The sequence below is a fragment of the Branchiostoma lanceolatum genome, chromosome 2 (genome assembly GCF_035083965.1).
Source record: "Branchiostoma lanceolatum isolate klBraLanc5 chromosome 2, klBraLanc5.hap2, whole genome shotgun sequence".
Lineage (NCBI taxonomy): Eukaryota > Metazoa > Chordata > Leptocardii > Amphioxiformes > Branchiostomatidae > Branchiostoma > Branchiostoma lanceolatum.
In genome coordinates this window covers 18,533,158-18,555,884 of record NC_089723.1, presented here as the reverse complement: position 1 = coordinate 18,555,884, position 22,727 = coordinate 18,533,158, and the positions used below count along the sequence as shown (strand labels likewise).

Sequence of the window (22,727 nt, the reverse complement as noted above, 5' to 3'; positions counted from 1 at the left end):
GCCAAGCTCTGTGCGACCGCATCGCAAAGGTAAGTCAGTTTGCGTGTAGCAGAACGCACAGAGCCCAATAAAATACATAAAGGTTTGTGAGATTCATGGAAATAGAAAGAAAATAAGAATATTAATTTTCAACAATAACGAGAGTATTTCAAATGTTTATACACAGAAGCTTAAGCGTCGTGTTTTACAAAGGTCAGCGGTACGCCAATCTGGGCCGCGCCAAGATGGCGTCGGGGACCAAGAAACAACATATTTCGCCCGATGTTTTGCTCGCCGCGAAGTCATTTTTTGGCGGAATTTAGTAAGACACAGACACATTTTTGTTGAAGATACAAGAAATGGATAGTAATTTCTGTGAGATCTGACTTTTTGACTCCATGCGCTACGTAATCGTTTTGAAAATTGAGTTTAGACTGAACCGATCTTGCCGTAAACTATAAGATTACGATGGGCACAACAACATCGATATTAAAGTATTCACAAACATTTGTATTAACAATGTTTATAGTGGCAACATTTTATTAAAACATTTAATGGAGGAATCAATGCTATCCCATATACTTTTGTCCGTCAAGGTCTTAAAAACATTTCCGCGAAATCCGACAGCAAAATGATCCGATGTCTCCACACGCTTGGAAATGAGGCGGCCGCCATGGGCAGGGATTGTGCTCTGTATGTGCGGTCCCAATTCGTGGCGGTCGCGGTAGCGTTAGACGGGTGGTTGCCTTGGGCAGGCAGCTTAATGCTTGTGCCTATGGGGAAAATTTTCGGGACCGAGAAAAAGCAGTCGCCATGGCCAGGTGGTCGCGTTGAAGAGGTGGTCGCCTAGGCAGGTTTGACTGTATGTCTTTATCTCGAATGGCTCTTTTACAGGGCATACATGTACATGTACATCACTCACTTGTTTTATAACAATTTCAGGAACACTGTTTGATTTAAGACAGTCCATCACAATTAGATCCATTACCCAGCAGGAAACACCATCATGTCGGTTGGGCATTCCCATAAAACAGCAGTAAAGCAGTTTATGTGAGAGGCACAGAGCTAAGAGACCTGCATTCTGGTTGTAGTTTTTGCCGTAATCTGGGTATGTTGATAAATGATAACAGGCAACAAACTTGATTTCTATTTAGCAACATGAAGTTTTGGAGTGCCTTCATCACAGTCTAAGTTACTGAACTGTTGTCACTTTAAGCTTTTGTTTCCATATGATCCAATGCAGGATACATAAAGATAAGCCCCATAAAGTCTTGAAACATAAAGTTTATAGTAGATTCCGAAAATAGCGATTTCCTTGTCTCCTGTCTTTTAACACTTCTGCATAGTTAAGGAAAACAAACTGCTGTGATCCTATCAATATGAAACAGTGATTGCTTTGAAGACACTGATCTATGTTTTACTAATCATACAACTGTTTAGTTAGAATAATAGATGCCTATCTATCTCAGAACAGATCTCCCAACAGTAATTAAAGACTATGGTTACAACTTCCAAGATAACAAAGTTTATGTTTTGCTCAGAGCTACCTGTCTACTATTTTCACACCTGCCAGGGAAGAATGCCAAACTGTTCCCTGTGGGATAAAGGATCTTTCTAATGAAATGATGTTGTTTTACAAGGTTGTTTTTTTCAATGCCTGAGCCCCAGTCCTCAGCTTAGCAGCTGGGCTGTCCGTTATTACCTGACAGGACGCTGTCGTACAGTACTGAGGGGGGCGTTGCTGGGTCGGCTGACTATTACTCGTCGGAGCTAAATCGCAAGGGTCTAGAGGCTTCCATTTGGCGCCAAGGTGACCTCAATACGACAATTGCCCCAGATGCAGCCATCGAACTGTATGGTTATGAACCGCTCACACAGGGAAGGCCCCCTATTCTTTTCGATAAGTGTGGTGGGATCTTTTACCGTGCTCAAGGTGTGGTTCTCCTCAAACACGGGACCTTCATTTAACGTCCTATCCGAGAGACGTCTCTAACCAAAGCTAGGTACTCATTTCCACCTGAGTGAAGTGAGGAATGTCGTGTACAGTGTCTTTCCCAAGGGCACAACATTGGTGGCGTCGGGGCATTCGAACCCAGGACCACGGGGTTCTGGGCCTAACACCCATTACACCACACGACCCCAGCTATTGCAACTTGTGGTTGACTCAGTTAGGCACAAGTACATAAACAAACACTTAATGAGAACTCTCAACATGAATGTTAAGTGAATGCAGTTATTACAATCTGTCAAATATGTACATACTGTAAATATGATAAGTTATATATCTTCAACAATTGGTTATGTGTTAGTGAGTTAACTAGTTTGCAAGAAAGGATTATGGAACAATAGGGACAGATATGGTTTAATAATAATAGGATCAAAAGTAAACCTGCAATGAAATATTGTACAATCGTGAGTCAACATTATACAATCTTAGATAAACGATAGATGATACACTGAAAAGTGAGTGTGTGAGAATCTCCAACTGATCCGTGACATAAGTGTGTGCTTTCTCTCACTATCATATATTTGAAACCAGACACCTCAACAGGAAAGACCCAACTCTTGTGACCTCCATGTAGCCTGTGTACTCCTACAGGTGATGAATCAGGTGTGAAACACCTCTTAACCCCCTGGGTATAAATCTTACTTTACTTGTGCCTGGCTGCGTCCACTGTTTAACACCTGACTAGGTGGGAAAATTACCCCACTTGTGTTTTGTTTTTGAGCTGGATATTTACTTGACCTCTACCCCTTTCATTGTAATGTTTCCTTCCTGTATCTCAATGCTTATCTTCATGTCACATTGTATTTATGGATAGTCAACTACAGCAACATTTACTCCATGTACAAGTCATGTGTGTGTTTATACATGTCCCTACAATTGAATAAAAGAAAGAAAAATTCTAGGTCTTGACAAAAATTAGGCCAATCCCAAACAGCTCTTTATCAAATCAGCAATACCATATTGATCAACTCCGCAATGCCATATAAAACTTTTTGAAAGGATTGGGAATTTATCATATTAAGTATTCCATAGTTGCCTGCTGTTACTTGGCATGTATAGATAGATATCAATGGATCTACTCAAAGTATGAAAAACACTGCAGCAGGCCATAGGAAATAAGTTTATTCAGGTGGTTTTAATGGAATATGTATACATTTTGTTGTTTGATTAACAAGAAATGAAAATCTCATCTTGCATCTACAGTTACTGTTACGGTAGTAACTTACTTTAATGTCATCTGCTGAGCAGTGCAGCAGCACAGCCTAACATCTAGCTATGGTACTGCAGGGAATATGCACTACTCAGCTGGGAAAGGTGTGGCCGTATCATTAGGGGATAAATGCCCTGGGCATCCTCCACTTGTTCACAGCATCACTTTGTCGGTCACAAAATAGAAAGCAGGAGGAAAAGTTCCCATACAATAGACTTCTAATACCAAGCGCCAGGCAAAACTGTCTGATTACAATGTTCACTATCATGCGTCACCTATGCATGGCACTCATCAGATTGAACCTATTTACATGATTGTCATCATCTGTAGCTTGCAAAACATCAACATGAAACTTTGTTTACATTCAACAATTCATTAACAATCAACAGATACACAACATAATTACTAGAAATAAAAACATATTTAGAATCAGAGCATTCCAATACATGAACAGATAGACAGTCATCATTTCATAAGAGTTACATATGATATGGAATTATAATCTAGAAGTGGGAAAATGACTCACCCAAGTTGCCCTTGTATCTGAGCTGGTTCCTGATGCTGAAGGTCACCACTGCCTTCTCATACTCCTTCTGGGAGTTCCCCATGACCTGGGCAGCAAAGTTTATCATCATCACATACACGCCAAATAGCAGTTACTCAAGCAACTCGATATGATTTTGAAAATGGTCAGACATTCCAAGTAGCAGCCACTATTTTTCTTCAAGTAGGATCCACTACTAAAATAGTGGATGCTACTTGAAACGTCAGACCGTTTCCAAAATCTATCCAGTTGCTTGAGTAACTGTTTTCTTGCTTATCTCACAGTACCTGGATGTCTAACCTTCGTCTACATATCATAGCATACAGTTCAGTATTTTAAGAAATCTACAGAAAATCATCTTCCTAATGAAATCATCCAATTGCAAGCCACCAGTCATTCAAAACGTGGGGCTTTTTTGGAATTTTCCACTGCTTCCAAAGAGGATGCAAAACGCTGTATCATTCAGTAGCATATAGAACATTATTATAGACTAACCCCCAGATGATGGGGAACAAAAGACGTTAAATTGGATAGAGAGAGAGAGAGAGAGAGACTAGCGAATGTAATTTAATCTTTGCTGTCTGTCTCTCATGTGTAGTCACTCACTTTCTGCTTTTATGGTATCATTGTTATTCACTTGCAATTATCCTACAGACGCAAATTCACAATAAACTGTAATATACTGTAATGATACTGCAATTATATACTCTGACAAGTAAACTGCTCTGTAGGATTTATGCCATTGGAACAAACACTCAATTGTGTAACGTTATAGGTCTAAGTAATGTCTGGACATTGCTTCCCTTTGACATTGGCTTGAAACTGTTATGACATGTGCAATGTTGCCACCTTTGTTATGTGACTTAAAGTAGCTTGCATATGTCTAAGAATATACAGAGCCTCAAGACACAATTTGTCCTCTAATTGTAGGTAATTTTTGCCAAAATTATGCTTTTTGACTGACCAATCTAGATCTGATCTGTTGATTATGAAAACTATGACAATGACCGGCTTGACGGGATGATCCTGTCAATAGTGCCAGAAAAGTCTTATCACATTACTGACAGGATCATCCTGTCAATAGTCTCGTTTTTTAGGGCTTCATGCAGTTTCCTGATGAAAGTTGCAGGACAGTTCACAATAATTATAAGCCCCTTTGCGGTTGCGACTACGCATGTGCAGTATCAAAGGTAAAGGCCCCCGAGACGTAAACAAAAGACGTTGGGGCGTTATTATGCAAATCTAGACAATTTCTCGAGACGAGAACTGTTTACAAGCAGGGGGACTTCACCTTTGACACTGCACATGCGTAGTCGCAACAGCAAAGGGGCTTAATGTACAGTTCAGTGTGTGTGTGTGTTTGTGAGTAACCAGTGAGAGAAATATAGAATGTAGTACATCACATGTGTGTCCACAATACTCTTTTTCTTTCTAGTACTAGTACTTTCTCTGGTTGGGTATAACCTCCTTGATACAGGTGATCATACACATAGGAACAACATACAATATGGCACTTGAGTCTAACGACATAAGACATTATGGACAAAACTATAATGTTGTAATGAATCACAAAAACAATGTTGTCAACATCATATCATATAACGTTAACTTGCAGTCATATCGATTTTATGATTTTCTATAATCCGCGCCCCCCTCCCCACTTTCTTACCTGTTTGACACTGGCCGGTAACTTTGCCCAGGTGTAGTTATGGCGTATATGGAATTCCACGTCCGCATTCATGATGGAACTGATTATATGGAGATGAGAAAATGTTGGAAATGGTTCGTCTATGTCGTGATCAGAGGGAGAATTCTACGCATTTAAAACCAAAACACTGCAGTTCCGCAGACGGCCTGCCACCATCATGGAATGGATGAAAACGAGGCTGACGTGAACCGTGACCTTTTGAACGAATTGGCGCGAAATGCGGTCCCAGATAATATGTCTAGGAAGAAATGCACAAAATGATTCATTTAGATCACGTAGCTATCATAGAAAAACCAACGTTCTTGAGAGAACGAACCTTTTATTTTCATGTCGAATTAACGTTAAATTTTTAGCCTAGCCGCGGCGACTGTTGGAGGGCTACTCTTGCTTCAGGAAGGCATGTGTACCCGATATTGGTCGATTACTCGCGGCCGTGCACGTGCGTGCATTCGGCCCCGCCGTACCGACGGTGCACGCACGTGTATACGGCCACACCGTACCGACGGTGCACGCGCGTACATACGGCCACGCCGTACCGACGGTGCACGCACGTTCGTCCTGCCACGTTCTAGCGGTGGTGCACGCATTGATTTCCTACGGACAGATCGCGATAATACTGCCCAAAACAAGTGGCGTGGTCGCACGTGCACACGGCCACTTCGGGCCTTCCTTGCACGCGCGAGGTTAGGGCCATTTACACAGGTGGTGCACGCATTGATTTCCTACGGACAGATCGCGATAATACTGCCTGAAACAAGTGCCGTGCTCGCACGTGCACACGGCCACTTCGGGCCTTCCTTGCACGCGCGAGGTTAGGGCCATTTACACAGGTGGTGCACGCATTGATTTCCTACGGACAGATCGCGATAATACTGCCTAAAACAAGTGCCGTGCTCGCACGTGCACACGGCCACTTCGGGCCTTCCTTGCACGCGCGAGGTTAGGGCCATTTACACCGGTGGTGCACGCATTGATTTCCTACGGACAGATCGCGATAATACTGCCTAAAACAAGTGCCGTGCTCGCACGTGCACACGGTCACTTCGGGCCTTCCTTGCACGCGCGAGGTTAGGGCCATTTACACCGGCGGTGCACGCATTTCGAGTGCGCATTTCCTACGGATTACGAGCTCCAATTTCGGCACGAACTACCTCACTTACTACACGCATTGCCGTTTAGAACTAACATTGAGTACATGGAATTAGCATTCGGGTAGGAATTTGCAATAAGGTTATTAAGGGGTTTAGTGTAGCTTGAGATTTTTAGAGTTTAGCAGGATGGGATATGCCAGTATTTTATTAACGTACTACTCATCCTGACGCAGGCGATTCACTTAGTGAAGAGACCTTATCAAGTATCAAGTAAGAGCCTGCAAGTAAGTATCATTATTAAGCTCTTCAAAGCCAAGAAATCGTACGAAGAGCTGGTTATCCCGAGTCCGCCATCTTGAATTGACACCCTTGAATTTGGCGGTCATGTCATGTGACCCAACAAATAGTAAGGATCGTACGTTTCATACTAGTTATCGTAAGTATTCCGAGTACAATGTCCTTGGAGTACTCTAGAATCAGCGCACTGTGTTGCTTTGAATGGATTCACAGCTACCAAAAAATCAGTGTGTAACGAAGGAAAAATATAGTAAGAAGCGATGGATGATAACGTACATGTGACGTTATAGACAAGCCTCGACAGCATATATACAATGTACATGCACATAATATCAACAAATATAACGCAAAATCAAATTTTGATGGTTACCTTACAGTGCGGCAGTGTGTTTTGGGGGTCGGGACGTGATGAAGTCGTCTTCTGAGGCCATCTTCAATACATCACATTGTAAAAAAATGTCACTGGTAACGGGGGACAGCGGAACGCGCGTTCCTAGTTAGAACCAAGCGAACTAATTATCTCGTGACGTCACTATCTATTGTATGCAAAGGCCGCAGCACACAGATTCATTCGCGACGTGGCCACATCACACATTATCCATCCGCGGCGTACAGGTAAAAAGTAGTGCGCCCTAAACTAAATCATGAAATTAAATTGACAAATCAACATGTTACCGTCTTCTTTGCTACATTTGTACAGGTGTCCGCAAATTTAGCTAGAATTTGGTCCGTGTACAAGGTGAAAACATGAGTATTGGAACATGGATGCCAAGCTGAGAAAGGATTATTGCTGAATATCATAATTCTTTACATTGCACAATACATGCCACAATCAACGTTATACCTTCTGTACATCTCCCCAAAATATGTGCAAATATTTCTTGTACCAATCATACAAAAAATATTGCCACATATTTTTTGAGATTTACAGAACATATACATCAGTATTGAAACATTGCTACTAAGTACACAAAAGCTTACCTTACGCGAAAACAAAAAGAACAAAAGAAGGGCATTAAAAAAAAACACACACATCAGTATTGTAACTACAAAAACACAAGTACACTTTTAAAAAACTGTTACAATGAAAACAGCCACACACACACCTTATTGTTCTGGTTGAGCGAACACAAGTACACTCAATGCTACCTGCATGTAATATACAGATGCAAAACAGATTATCTACATTTCTGAAAGTATCGGCTAATTTCAGAAGTGCAAGTATTCATACAAATTTTACGGAATTCATACGAATGTTACGGAATTCATACGAGTTTTACGGAATACATACGAATTTTAAGAAATGCATACGGGTTTTACGTAATACATACGATCCTCACTAAAATTCGTGTGTTTCTTAGTAGTGGATCGTATGAATCCCGTAAAATACCAACTTTATCAATATCAGTAAATTTACTTCTAGCATTTTACGTATATGTATATGTAGACAAAATACATTCTCTTCTTTTTCTCTCCGGAGACTCGAAGAAAATAACAATGCATTGTAATTACCTTTACATTGCCAATTCAATTTGGGTTTAAAACGACGTTTTGTAATTGACATGGGTTGTCATTGTTTCTAAGTAGATATTTGTTGTTTTTGCACAGGAAGGAATTCAGTTGTGTTTATTATCACTATCAAGTTGAATGACCAAGGGCACCGATGCGTCGTGGTATTAAAGAACTGGGCTAATTCAGTTTTCAAACGATGGAGTCGAATGTCAGATTCGCGGGGACAGGAGCTCTGTATCAATCAGGAACAAATACGTCTCCTTTGCATTACAAACCTTTCTAGTCCACCTAAGAGTGTGAGTTACGATACTATCGGGGCAAACTGTTTATTAGCTCCGTGATTTTACTAATCAAACTAGCCTCGGGCATGAAGGTCTACATGTACACTTATGCTGTCATCCCTTCATGGTCTCGAATCTAATGATCTGTATCGGGTTCAAGAACAAGATCACCGGTTGGCTCATTCACGTTTACATGAACGCCACGAGGGCAATATGGCATTTGTATTGCGACAATGGAGCCAGCGTTTTTGGTCTTGCATAAGAATAATGAATAAATTACGGTGTCGCACATCGGGCGACCATGATATTTGTGCGACTTCATGGCTTTACTGGTTCACACAAAGCTTTTGGATAATACTTTTTCAAACTCCTCCATCTTTGTATCTCATTAAACCAAGGAGGTTAAAGGGATTTTGGTCGATTACTCGCGGCCGTGCACGCGCGTGCATTCGGCCACGCCGTACCGACGGTGCACGCGTGCGTGGATCCCGCCACGTATTAGCGGTGGTGCACGCACTGTTTGCTTGTGAGGCAGGAATTAGATCGCGCGTGCACACGACCACTTCCGCCCTTGGTTGCCATTTACACCGGTAGTGCACGCATTGATTTCCTACGGACAGATCGCGAGAATTCTGCCAAAAAAGAATGCCGTGTTCACGCGTGCACCCAGCCACTTCCGCCCTTGGTTGCGCGCGCGTGGTTAGTGCCATTTACACCGGTGGTGCACGCATTGATTTCCTACGGACAGATCGCGAGAATTCTGCCAAAAAAGAATGCCGTGTTCACGCGTGCACCCAGCCACTTCCGCCCTTGGTTGCGCGCGCGTGGTTAGTGCCATTTACACCGGTGGTGCACGCATTGATTTCCTACGGACAGATCGCGATAATTCTGCCAAAAAAGAATGCCGTGGTCACGCGTGCACCCAGCCACTTCCGCCCTTGGTTGCGCGCGCGTGGTTAGTGCCATTTACACCGGTGGTGCACGCATTGATTTCCTACGGACAGATCGCGAGAATTCTGCCAAACTGAAGAATGCCGTGGTCACTCGTGCACCCAGCCACTTCCGCCCTTGGTTGCGCGCGCGTGGTTTGTGCCATTTACACCGGTGGTGCACGCATTGATTTCCTACGGACAGATCGCGAGAATTCTGCCAGAAATGAATGCCGTGGTCACGCGTGGTTCATGCCACTCACAGCCGGCGTTGCACGCATTGATTTCCATAAGGAAAATAACATAACAAAAAAAAACAGTGCGTCGAAAAGAATCTGCATACCGTACCGTACATAGATCACTATGAAAGGCCTCGAATCAAAATGAAGACGCCTAAGAAAGATCTGTAGTGTCAAAAGCCTTACTAAAATATCACAAAGATACAAATGTTGAAATTCCCAGCTCGAAATTTCCAAAAATCGCTTTCACGTCCAGTAAATTATCACGTTTGAAAATTCATATGTCGACAAAAAATCCGTACGCATGAAATTTATGAGCGTCATGATTTCTTGAACGTATGGCACTCCATACAGTTGTCCTATGCATTTATTCATCTTACAAACATATATCTTTCGCTGACAATAATATCTGGTAGTGACAATAAAGTTGTGACTAGAAAGTAGAAACCTCTAAACTTTCTTTAGAGAAAAACCATGCACAAGTTTCTTCCTGAAAACTGTATTTTTTTTGTACATAGAATTCTCTCTGTCCAATAAAAGATTTCTTGAACTAATCTCTAAGGTTGTTGTAGGAGAAAAGCTAAAATGTATTAAGAACTATCTATAAATAGTTTTTACATTTTTGTAAAATCCTAGTTTTCCTTCATCTTTCGACAAGTTACGATGAAAAATCTTTGTATATACGTGTCATCTAATCGTCTCCTTAATGTGCCGGCAGTATTGTCTGTAAAGGTGAGAATTTCGGCGGTGAATTATACTGTGAGATGTGAACAATGCATGTGTAGTGTGTGCAAGGCGATAATAGATGTCGCTGTTTTTGTGTGCATAAATATATTGTTTATAGTGGACAATAGAGTCTGGAAATGTGAAAAACATGCGCGTCGCTTTTTTCTGGCGACTAATTTCTAAGGTCGTGACTGATTTCAGCTGTGGAAAACGATTTCGGCTCAAATCAGATTGAGCTCGAGGCTAGAATTAATGACTGTGAATGAATAATTTTGTGTCTGCATGCCGGAAACGCTAACAACGGAGCTGACCATCGCTGAGAAAACAAAGGACGCGTCTCAAAACAATGGGAATTGAGTCAATTGTGTGTCAGGTTTTCTGTTGTGGCGTCGATAGCACTCGGTGGATAACAAAGCCTTTTGAAACACTAGTACTAGTATACACTTTTAAGTAAATATCTTTCAGAAAATAGACGTCTTTATTCGTGTTTTGTTGACTTCAAGAAAGCCTTGGATTCCGTTTGGAGAGAAGGACTTCGTTACAAATTGTTAGACTCGGGAGTAGGCGACATATGCCGGGGGTAGGCGGCAAATTCCTATCTGTTCTATTCTTGTAATTCATCTATAGTGACATCAAGTCAGTTTATACTACGATAAGGTCCAGAATTACCGATATGTATACCCAAACTTTCTGTCATAATCTGAGTATGGATACAGGCAAGCTAAGGTTTTATAAGGCATGCAAAGCATCATATTCCATGGAAAAATATCTAGAACTAGATAATTTTGATTTACGCCCAGCAATTAGCAAAATTAGAATTAGTGCCCACCCCCTTGAAATAGAAAGGGGGCGGTACAAAAAGCTACCTGTGTGTGAAAGAACTTGTAAATACTGCATGTCAAGCACGGTGGAAGACGAAAACATTTTATTTCAAGTTGCCCTTTCTACGATCATGAAAGAAAGGCGCTGTTTCAAGAGGCCACCAAATTCCATCCAAATTTCTCCATGTTAACAGACAAAAAGAAAACTACTCTCCTCTTAACATCACAAAACCCATACATCATAGAAAAAGTGGGATCATTCGTCTTCCACTGTCTCGGAAAAAGAAGTCAAACCCAAATAAGATAGAATTTAGTGTTAGTATTTAGACTAGAAAAGTCACATGCTTTATTGTTATCAATTGTCTGTCCGTCCTTTCATGTTACATGTACTTGCAATTAGCCTACGGGCAAGAACTTGCAATAAACTTATTAGACTTAGTATTAGGGTTACAAAAATCCCACTTTTTCATATGTCATAAGATTTATTTGTGACAGACCATTAACTGTTTTGCATGTTCTCTCTATTCACACAGTAGGTGCTCCGTTTAAAAGTGTACGAGGAAGAATACTGAAAACAGACTCTTCTTTCGTAAGAGTTTTAATAATCTGTCTATCTTTTTATTGGGGGGGGCGACATTTGTTTGACCTATTACTTAAACACTACACTTGTACCGTATTGATTATTCTACTAACATGATGTTCAGGTTGAAACAAAAACATATTTGATCGAAATTCCACAGTTAATTGAATTCTGCTTCGTTCCGTTGTTTAAGTGATTTTATTAACAGGGTGTTAGATTCGTTTCACCAAATGTTCGTTCGATGCAAATTGGTATGAAATGTTACAGTTTGTTGGCCATTTATTCAATTTACTAACATACTGTAATTGAAAACATTATAACGATTGTTTTTTTTTATTACTGTGTTTCAATTCGAGATCGCAGCATATACCACAAATAGTGGACGGTAAGAAAAGCAGGCGGTGTTGTCAAACGGCTGGGTCTACGAAGCTAATATGAAATCTGACAACTACATATATTATCAGACAGATAATTCCAAAACTTCCATCATTGAAAATATTCTGTTTCATAAATATGCCACAGTTCACCTTATTCTGTAGATTACAACCTACCGTATATCCGGGGTGGGTCCGCTGTTTCATGCAGCTCAATCAGTGACTTACCTTTCTTGAAGAGAATTGGAGAATATTACAAAAACAATAATTGTTCGTTTGTGAGTGTGGGGATGGAAATTTCAAAATTGTGTACTTGGTTCTTCAAACATTAAAACGTGTTAACAAATGTCACCATGCAACTCGAGTTAGTACAAATTATAATTTCGAGCGTAATATCACTTAGGAAAAGATTTAAGTCAAAACGGAGAACAAAGCAACGTCTAAACGGAACACAAAGTAACGTCTAAACGGAACACAAAGTAACGTCAAAACGGAGCACAAAGTAACGTCTAAACGGAGCACAAAGTAACGTCAAAACGGAGCACAAAGCAACGTCAAAAGGGAGCGCAAAGTAACGTCTAAATGGAGCACAAAGTAACGTCTAAACCGAGCACAAAGTAACGTCTAAACGGCGCAAATTAACGTCAAAGCGGAGCACAAAGTAACGTCTAAACCGAGCACAAAGTAACGTCTAAACCGAGCACAAAGTAACGTCAAAACGGAGCACAAAGTAACGTCTAAACCGAGCACAAAGTAACGTCTAAGCCGAACACAAAGTAACGTCAAAGCGGAGCACAAAGTAACGTCTAAACCGAGCACAAAGTAACGTCTAAACCGAGCACAAAGTAACGTCAAAACGGAGCACAAAGTAACGTCTAAACCGAGCACAAAGTAACGTCTAAGCCGAACACAAAGTAACGTCAAAGCGGAGCACAAAGTAACGTCTAAACCGAGCACAAAGTAACGTCTAAGCCGAACACAAAGTAACGTCAAAACGGCAGAGCACAAAGTAACAGAGCACAGAGCAACGTCAAAACGGAGCACAAAGTAACGTCAAAACGGAACACAAAGTAACGTCAAAACGGAGCACAAAGTAACGTCTAAACCGAGCACAAAGTAACGTCAAAACGGAGCACAAAGTAACGTCTAAACCGAGCACAAAGTAACGTCTAAACCGAGCACAAAGTAACGTCTAAACCGAGCACAAAGTAACGTCTAAACCGAGCACAAAGTAACGTCAAAAGGGAGCACAAAGTAACGTCTAAATGGAGCACAAAGTAACGTCTAAACGGAACACAAAGTAACGTCTAAACGGAGCACAAAGCAACGTCAAAAGGGAGCACAAAGTAACGTCTAAATGGAGCACAAAGTAACGTCTAAACCGAGCACAAAGTAACGTCTAAACGGCGCAAATTAACGTCAAAGCGGAGCACAAAGTAACGTCTAAACGGAGCACAAAGTAACGGAGCACAAAGCAACGTCAAAAGGGAGCACAAAGTAACGTCTAAATGGAGCACAAAGTAACGTCTAAACCGAGCACAAAGTAACGTCTAAACGGCGCAAATTAACGTCAAAACGGAGCACAAAGTAACGTCAAAACGGAGCACAAACCAGAACAAACAGAACATGGTCAAAACAAATCGACCGTCTTATAATAAGAATAAACGGCATAGCTGGCTTTTCTACGACGATCGATATCGGCGTTCCTGTACAAAAGAAGAGGGGAACATTTGTATCAGATGCAAATAGTATTCAGCACATTTTGGTCCTCTGAACTCAAGTATGACGTAATGATCGAGACTTGATTGTGGCAAACGTAAATGCTAGTGCTTTGAGGGAATTTATGCACGTAGACATATCAGCTTTCTTCAAATGCTCGCTTATCTAACTCATAGGTAATTGTCGACCTAGGAATCGGCATTTGTTGCACCCCGAAGGTGCCTTTGTTCATTCCTCGCAATGCTTGGGGCAGACATTGAAAGACACAGATGTGTATTGAAATCTTGACGCTTGATAATTTTAAGAGTAGGATATTCCGTTTCCCTTCTTTGTTTAATGAGATACAAAGATGGAGGAGTTTGAAAAAGTATTATCCAAAAGCTTTGTGTGAACAAGGAGGTTTTATCTATATAAAACCTCCTTGGTGTGAACCAGTATAGCCATGAAGTCGCACAAGCATCATGGTCGCCCGATGTGCGACACCGTAATTTATTCATTATTCTTATGCAAGACCAAAAACGCTGGCTCCATTGTCGCAATACAAATGCCATATTGCCCTCGTGGCGTTCATGTAAACGTGAATGAGCCAACCGGTGATCTTGTTCTTGAACCCGATACAGATCATTAGATTCGAGACCATGAAGGGATGACAGCATAAGTGTACATGTAGACCTTCATGCCCGAGGCTAGTTTGATTAGTAAAATCACGGAGCTAATAAACAGTTTGCCCCGATAGTATCGTAACTCACACTCTTAGGTGGACTAGAAAGGTTTGTAATGCAAAGGAGACGTATTTGTTCCTGATTGATACAGAGCTCCTGTCCCCGCGAATCTGAAATTCGACTCCATCGTTTGAAAACTGAATTAGACCAGTTCTTTAATACCACGACGCATCGGTGCCCTTGGTCATTCAACTTGATAGTGATAATAAACACAACTGAATTCCTTCCGGTGCAAAAACAACAAATATCTACTTAGAAACAATGACAACCCATGTCAATTACAAAACGTCGTTTTAAACCCAAATTGAATTGGCAATGTAAAGGTAATTACAATGCATTGTTATTTTCTTCGAGTCTCCGGAGAGAAAAAGAAGAGAATGTATTTTGTCTACATATACATATACGTAAAATCCTAGAAGTAAATTTACTGATATTGATAAAGTTGGTATTTTACGGGATTCATACGATCCACTACTAAGAAACACACGAATTTTAGTGAGGAACGTATGTATTACGTAAAACCCGTATGCATTTCTTAAAATTCGTATGTATTCCGTAAAACTCGTATGAATTCCGTAACATTCGTATGAATTCCGTAAAATTTGTATGAATACTTGCACTTCTGAAATTAGCCGATACTTTCAGAAATGTAGATAATCTGTTTTGCATCTGTATATTACATGCAGGTAGCATTGAGTGTACTTGTGTTCGCTCAACCAGAACAATAAGGTGTGTGTGTGGCTGTTTTCATTGTATTTTCATTGTAACAGTTTTTTAAAAGTGTACTTGTGTTTTTGTAGTTACAATACTGATGTGTGTTTTTTTTTTTAATGCCCTTCTTTTGTTCTTTTTGTTTTCGCGTAAGGTAAGCTTTTGTGTACTTAGTAGCAATGTTTCAATACTGATGTATATGTTCTGTAAATCTCAAAAAATATGTGGCAATATTTTTTGTATGATTGGTACAAGAAATATTTGGCACTAACCACGCGCGCGCAACCAAGGGCGGAAGTGGCTGGGTGCACGCGTGACCACGGCATTCTTTTTTGGCAGAATTCTCGCGATCTGTCCGTAGGAAATCAATGCGTGCACCACCGGTGTAAATGGCAATAACCACGCAGGCGCAACCAAGGGCGGAAGTGGCTGGGTGCACGCGTGACCACGGCATTCTTTTTTGGCAGAATTCTCGCGATCTGTCCGTAGGAAATCAATGCGTGCACCACCGGTGTAAATGGCACTAACCACGCGCGCGCAACCAAGGGCGGAAGTGGCCGGGTGCACGCGTGAACACGGCATAGTTTTGAAAAGTGCTTCAAATGGGACAAACGAGGACGCATTAGACGCGGAATTGCACGGCAAATTCAAATCTGAAAACGGATTAATTCTATCGTGCTCGGTTGCCGAGTTATTAGTGTTTAAAGTTCTTAAGGGATAAGCCCGACCTTAACCCTAGCGGTTTTGAAAAGTGCTTCAAATGGGACAAACGAGGACGCATTAGACGCGGAATCGCACGGCAAATTCAAATCTGAAAACGAATTAATTTCATCGTGCTCGGTTGCCGAGTTATTAGTGTTTAAAGTTCTTAAGGGATAAGCCCGACCTTAACCCTAGCGGTTTTGAAAAGTGCTTCAAATGGGACAAACGAGGACGCATTAGACGCGGAATTGCACGGCAAATTCAAATCTGAAAACGAATTAATTTCATCGTGCTCGGTTGCCGAGTTATTAGTGTTTAAAGTTCTTAAGGGATAAGCCCGACCTTAACCCTAGCGGTTTTGAAAAGTGCTTCAAATGGGACAAACGAGGACGCATTAGACGCGGAATCGCACGGCAAATTCAAATCTGAAAACGAATTAATTTCATCGTGCTCGGTTGCCGAGTTATTAGTGTTTAAAGTTCTTAAGGGATAAGCCCGACCTTAACCCTAGCGGTTTTGAAAAGTGCTTCAAATGGGACAAACGAGGACGCATTAGACGCGGAATTGCACGGCAAATTCAAATCTGAAAACGAATTAATTTCATCGTGCTCGGTTGCCGAGTTATTAGTGTTTGAAGTTCTCAAGGGATAAGCCCGACCTTAACCCTAGCGGTTTTGAAAAGTGCTTCAAATGGGACAAACGAGGACGCATTAGACGCGGAATTGCATGGCAAATTCAAATCTGAAAACGAATTAATTTCATCGTGCTCGGTTGCCGAGTTATTAGTGTTTAAAGTTCTTAAGGGATAAGCCCGACCTTAACCCTAGCGGTTTTGAAAAGTGCTTCAAATGGGACAAACGAGGACGCATTAGACGCGGAATTGCACGGCAAATTCAAATCTGAAAACGAATTAATTTCATCGTGCTCGGTTGCCGAGTTATTAGTGTTTAAAGTTCTTAAGGGATAAGCCCGACCTTAACCCTAGCGGTTTTGAAAAGTGCTTCAAATGGGACAAACGAGGACGCATTAGACGCGGAATTGCACGGCAAATTCAAATCTGAAAACGAATTAATTTCATCGTGCTCGGTTGCCGAGTTATTAGTGTTTAAAGTTCTTAGGGGATAAGCCCGACCTTAACCCTAGCGGTTTTGAAAAGTGCTTCAAATGGGACAAACGAGGACGCAATAGACGCGGAATTGCACGGCAAATTCAAATCTGAAAACGAATTAATTTCATCGTGCTCGGTTGCCGAGTTATTAGTGTTTAAAGTTCTTAGGGGATAAGCCCGACCTTAACCCTAGCGGTTTTGAAAAGTGCTTCAAATGGGACAAACGAGGACGCATTAGACGCGGAATCGCACGGCAAATTCAAATCTGAAAACGAATTAATTTCATCGTGCTCGGTTGCCGAGTTATTAGTGTTTAAAGTTCTTAGGGGATAAGCCCGACCTTAACCCTAGCGGTTTTGAAAAGTGCTTCAAATGGGACAAACGAGGACGCATTAGACGCGGAATTGCACGGCAAATTCAAATCTGAAAACGAATTAATTTCATCGTGCTCGGTTGCCGAGTTATTAGTGTTTAAAGTTCTTAAGGGATAAGCCCGACCTTAACCCTAGCGGTTTTGAAAAGTGCTTCAAATGGGACAAACGAGGACGCATTAGACGCGGAATTGCACGGCAAATTCAAATCTGAAAACGAATTAATTTCATCGTGCTCGGTTGCCGAGTTATTAGTGTTTAAAGTTCTTAAGGGATAAGCCCGACCTTAACCCTAGCGGTTTTGAAAAGTGCTTCAAATGGGACAAACGAGGACGCATTAGACGCGGAATTGCACGGCAAATTCAAATCTGAAAACGAATTAATTTCATCGTGCTCGGTTGCCGAGTTATTAGTGTTTAAAGTTCTTAAGGGATAAGCCCGACCTTAACCCTAGCGGTTTTGAAAAGTGCTTCAAATGGGACAAACGAGGACGCATTAGACGCGGAATTGCACGGCAAATTCAAATCTGAAAACGAATTAATTTCATCGTGCTCGGTTGCCGAGTTATTAGTGTTTAAAGTTCTTAAGGGATAAGCCCGACCTTAACCCTAGCGGTTTTGAAAAGTGCTTCAAATGGGACAAACGAGGACGCATTAGACGCGGAATTGCACGGCAAATTCAAATCTGAAAACGAATTAATTTCATCGTGCTCGGTTGCCGAGTTATTAGTGTTTAAAGTTCTTAAGGGATAAGCCCGACCTTAACCCTAGCGGTTTTGAAAAGTGCTTCAAATGGGACAAACGAGGACGCATTATACGCGGAATTGCATGGCAAATTCAAATCTGAAAACGAATTAATTTCATCGTGCTCGGTTGCCGAGTTATTAGTGTTTAAAGTTCTTAAGGGATAAGCCCGACCTTAGCCCTAGCGGTTTTGAAAAGTGCTTCAAATGGGACAAACGAGGACGCATTAGACGCGGAATTGCACGGCAAATTCAAATCTGAAAACGAATTAATTTCATCGTGCTCGGTTGCCGAGTTATTAGTGTTTAAAGTTCTTAAGGGATAAGCCCGACCTTAACCCTAGCGGTTTTGAAAAGTGCTTCAAATGGGACAAACGAGGACGCATTAGACGCGGAATCGCACGGCAAATTCAAATCTGAAAACGAATTAATTTCATCGTGCTCGGTTGCCGAGTTATTAGTGTTTAAAGTTCTTAAGGGATAAGCCCGACCTTAACCCTAGCGGTTTTGAAAAGTGCTTCAAATGGGACAAACGAGGACGCATTAGACGCGGAATTGCACGGCAAATTCAAATCTGAAAACGAATTAATTTCATCGTGCTCGGTTGCCGAGTTATTAGTGTTTAAAGTTCTTAGGGGATAAGCCCGACCTTAACCCTAGCGGTTTTGAAAAGTGCTTCAAATGGGACAAACGAGGACGCATTAGACGCGGAATTGCACGGCAAATTCAAATCTGAAAACGAATTAATTTCATCGTGCTCGGTTGCCGAGTTATTAGTGTTTAAAGTTCTTAGGGGATAAGCCCGACCTTAACCCTAGCGGTTTTGAAAAGTGCTTCAAATGGGACAAACGAGGACGCATTAGACGCGGAATCGCACGGCAAATTCAAATCTGAAAACGAATTAATTTCATCGTGCTCGGTTGCCGAGTTATTAGTGTTTAAAGTTCTTAGGGGATAAGCCCGACCTTAACCCTAGCGGTTTTGAAAAGTGCTTCAAATGGGACAAACGAGGACGCATTAGACGCGGAATTGCATGGCAAATTCAAATCTGAAAACGAATTAATTTCATCGTGCTCGGTTGCCGAGTTATTAGTGTTTAAAGTTCTTAAGGCCGAAGCACGGTCTTAACCCTAGCGGTTTTGAAAAGTGCTTCAAATGGGACAAACGAGGACGCATTAGACGCGGAATTGCACGGCAAATTCAAATCTGAAAACGAATTAATTTCATCGTGCTCGGTTGCCGAGTTATTAGTGTTTAAAGTTCTTAAGGGATAAGCCCGACCTTAACCCTAGCGGTTTTGAAAAGTGCTTCAAATGGGACAAACGAGGACGCATTAGACGCGGAATTGCACGGCAAATTCAAATCTGAAAACGAATTAATTTCATCGTGCTCGGTTGCCGAGTTATTAGTGTTTAAAGTTCTTAAGGGATAAGCCCGACCTTAACCCTAGCGGTTTTGAAAAGTGCTTCAAATGGGACAAACGAGGACGCATTAGACGCGGAATTGCACGGCAAATTCAAATCTGAAAACGAATTAATTTCATCGTGCTCGGTTGCCGAGTTATTAGTGTTTAAAGTTCTTAAGGGATAAGCCCGACCTTAACCCTAGCGGTTTTGAAAAGTGCTTCAAATGGGACAAACGAGGACGCATTAGACGCGGAATTGCACGGCAAATTCAAATCTGAAAACGAATTAATTTCATCGTGCTCGGTTGCCGAGTTATTAGTGTTTAAAGTTCTTAAGGGATAAGCCCGACCTTAACCCTAGCGGTTTTGAAAAGTGCTTCAAATGGGACAAACGAGGACGCATTAGACGCGGAATTGCACGGCAAATTCAAATCTGAAAACGAATTAATTTCATCGTGCTCGGTTGCCGAGTTATTAGTGTTTAAAGTTCTTAAGGGATAAGCCCGACCTTAACCCTAGCGGTTTTGAAAAGTGCTTCAAATGGGACAAACGAGGACGCATTAGACGCGGAATTGCATGGCAAATTCAAATCTGAAAACGAATTAATTTCATCGTGCTCGGTTGCCGAGTTATTAGTGTTTAAAGTTCTTAAGGGATAAGCCCGACCTTAGCCCTAGCGGTTTTGAAAAGTGCTTCAAATGGGACAAACGAGGACGCATTAGACGCGGAATTGCACGGCAAATTCAAATCTGAAAACGAATTAATTTCATCGTGCTCGGTTGCCGAGTTATTAGTGTTTAAAGTTCTTAAGGGATAAGCCCGACCTTAACCCTAGCGGTTTTGAAAAGTGCTTCAAATGGGACAAACGAGGACGCATTAGACGCGGAATCGCACGGCAAATTCAAATCTGAAAACGAATTAATTTCATCGTGCTCGGTTGCCGAGTTATTAGTGTTTAAAGTTCTTAAGGGATAAGCCCGACCTTAACCCTAGCGGTTTTGAAAAGTGCTTCAAATGGGACAAACGAGGACGCATTAGACGCGGAATTGCACGGCAAATTCAAATCTGAAAACGAATTAATTTCATCGTGCTCGGTTGCCGAGTTATTAGTGTTTAAAGTTCTTAGGGGATAAGCCCGACCTTAACCCTAGCGGTTTTGAAAAGTGCTTCAAATGGGACAAACGAGGACGCATTAGACGCGGAATTGCACGGCAAATTCAAATCTGAAAACGAATTAATTTCATCGTGCTCGGTTGCCGAGTTATTAGTGTTTAAAGTTCTTAGGGGATAAGCCCGACCTTAACCCTAGCGGTTTTGAAAAGTGCTTCAAATGGGACAAACGAGGACGCATTAGACGCGGAATCGCACGGCAAATTCAAATCTGAAAACGAATTAATTTCATCGTGCTCGGTTGCCGAGTTATTAGTGTTTAAAGTTCTTAGGGGATAAGCCCGACCTTAACCCTAGCGGTTTTGAAAAGTGCTTCAAATGGGACAAACGAGGACGCATTAGACGCGGAATTGCATGGCAAATTCAAATCTGAAAACGAATTAATTTCATCGTGCTCGGTTGCCGAGTTATTAGTGTTTAAAGTTCTTAAGGCCGAAGCACGGTCTTAACCCTAGCGGTTTTGAAAAGTGCTTCAAATGGGACAAACGAGGACGCATTAGACGCGGAATTGCACGGCAAATTCAAATCTGAAAACGAATTAATTTCATCGTGCTCGGTTGCCGAGTTATTAGTGTTTAAAGTTCTTAAGGGATAAGCCCGACCTTAACCCTAGCGGTTTTGAAAAGTGCTTCAAATGGGACAAACGAGGACGCATTAGACGCGGAATTGCACGGCAAATTCAAATCTGAAAACGAATTAATTTCATCGTGCTCGGTTGCCGAGTTATTAGTGTTTAAAGTTCTTAAGGGATAAGCCCGACCTTAACCCTAGCGGTTTTGAAAAGTGCTTCAAATGGGACAAACGAGGACGCATTAGACGCGGAATTGCACGGCAAATTCAAATCTGAAAACGAATTAATTTCATCGTGCTCGGTTGCCGAGTTATTAGTGTTTAAAGTTCTTAAGGGATAAGCCCGACCTTAACCCTAGCGGTTTTGAAAAGTGCTTCAAATGGGACAAACGAGGACGCATTAGACGCGGAATTGCACGGCAAATTCAAATCTGAAAACGAATTAATTTCATCGTGCTCGGTTGCCGAGTTATTAGTGTTTAAAGTTCTTAAGGGATAAGCCCGACCTTAACCCTAGCGGTTTTGAAAAGTGCTTCAAATGGGACAAACGAGGACGCATTAGACGCGGAATTGCACGGCAAATTCAAATCTGAAAACGAATTAATTTCATCGTGCTCGGTTGCCGAGTTATTAGTGTTTAAAGTTCTTAAGGGATAAGCCCGACCTTAACCCTAGCGGTTTTGAAAAGTGCTTCAAATGGGACAAACGAGGACGCATTAGACGCGGAATTGCATGGCAAATTCAAATCTGAAAACGAATTAATTTCATCGTGCTCGGTTGCCGAGTTATTAGTGTTTAAAGTTCTTAAGGGATAAGCCCGACCTTAGCCCTAGCGGTTTTGAAAAGTGCTTCAAATGGGACAAACGAGGACGCATTAGACGCGGAATTGCACGGCAAATTCAAATCTGAAAACGAATTAATTTCATCGTGCTCGGTTGCCGAGTTATTAGTGTTTAAAGTTCTTAAGGGATAAGCCCGACCTTAACCCTAGCGGTTTTGAAAAGTGCTTCAAATGGGACAAACGAGGACGCATTAGACGCGGAATCGCACGGCAAATTCAAATCTGAAAACGAATTAATTTCATCGTGCTCGGTTGCCGAGTTATTAGTGTTTAAAGTTCTTAAGGGATAAGCCCGACCTTAACCCTAGCGGTTTTGAAAAGTGCTTCAAATGGGACAAACGAGGACGCATTAGACGCGGAATTGCAC

General features: G+C 41.6%; 1 protein-coding gene across 1 annotated transcript in view; it reads right to left on the bottom strand.

The window, feature by feature from the left end:
• Nucleotides 1–6,147, bottom strand: part of LOC136427721 (protein FAM91A1-like) — a 41,696-nt gene extending 35,549 nt beyond the window's left edge. The window contains exons 1-2 of the mRNA XM_066416832.1: nt 5,411–6,147; nt 3,724–3,808 (exon numbers count right to left, since the gene is read on the bottom strand). Coding sequence (XP_066272929.1) covers nt 3,724–3,808; nt 5,411–5,482 — 157 coding nt within the window. The 5' untranslated portion in view covers nt 5,483–6,147. The remainder of the gene's footprint in view (nt 1–3,723; nt 3,809–5,410) is intronic.
• Nucleotides 6,148–22,727: the final 16,580 nt, after the last annotated feature.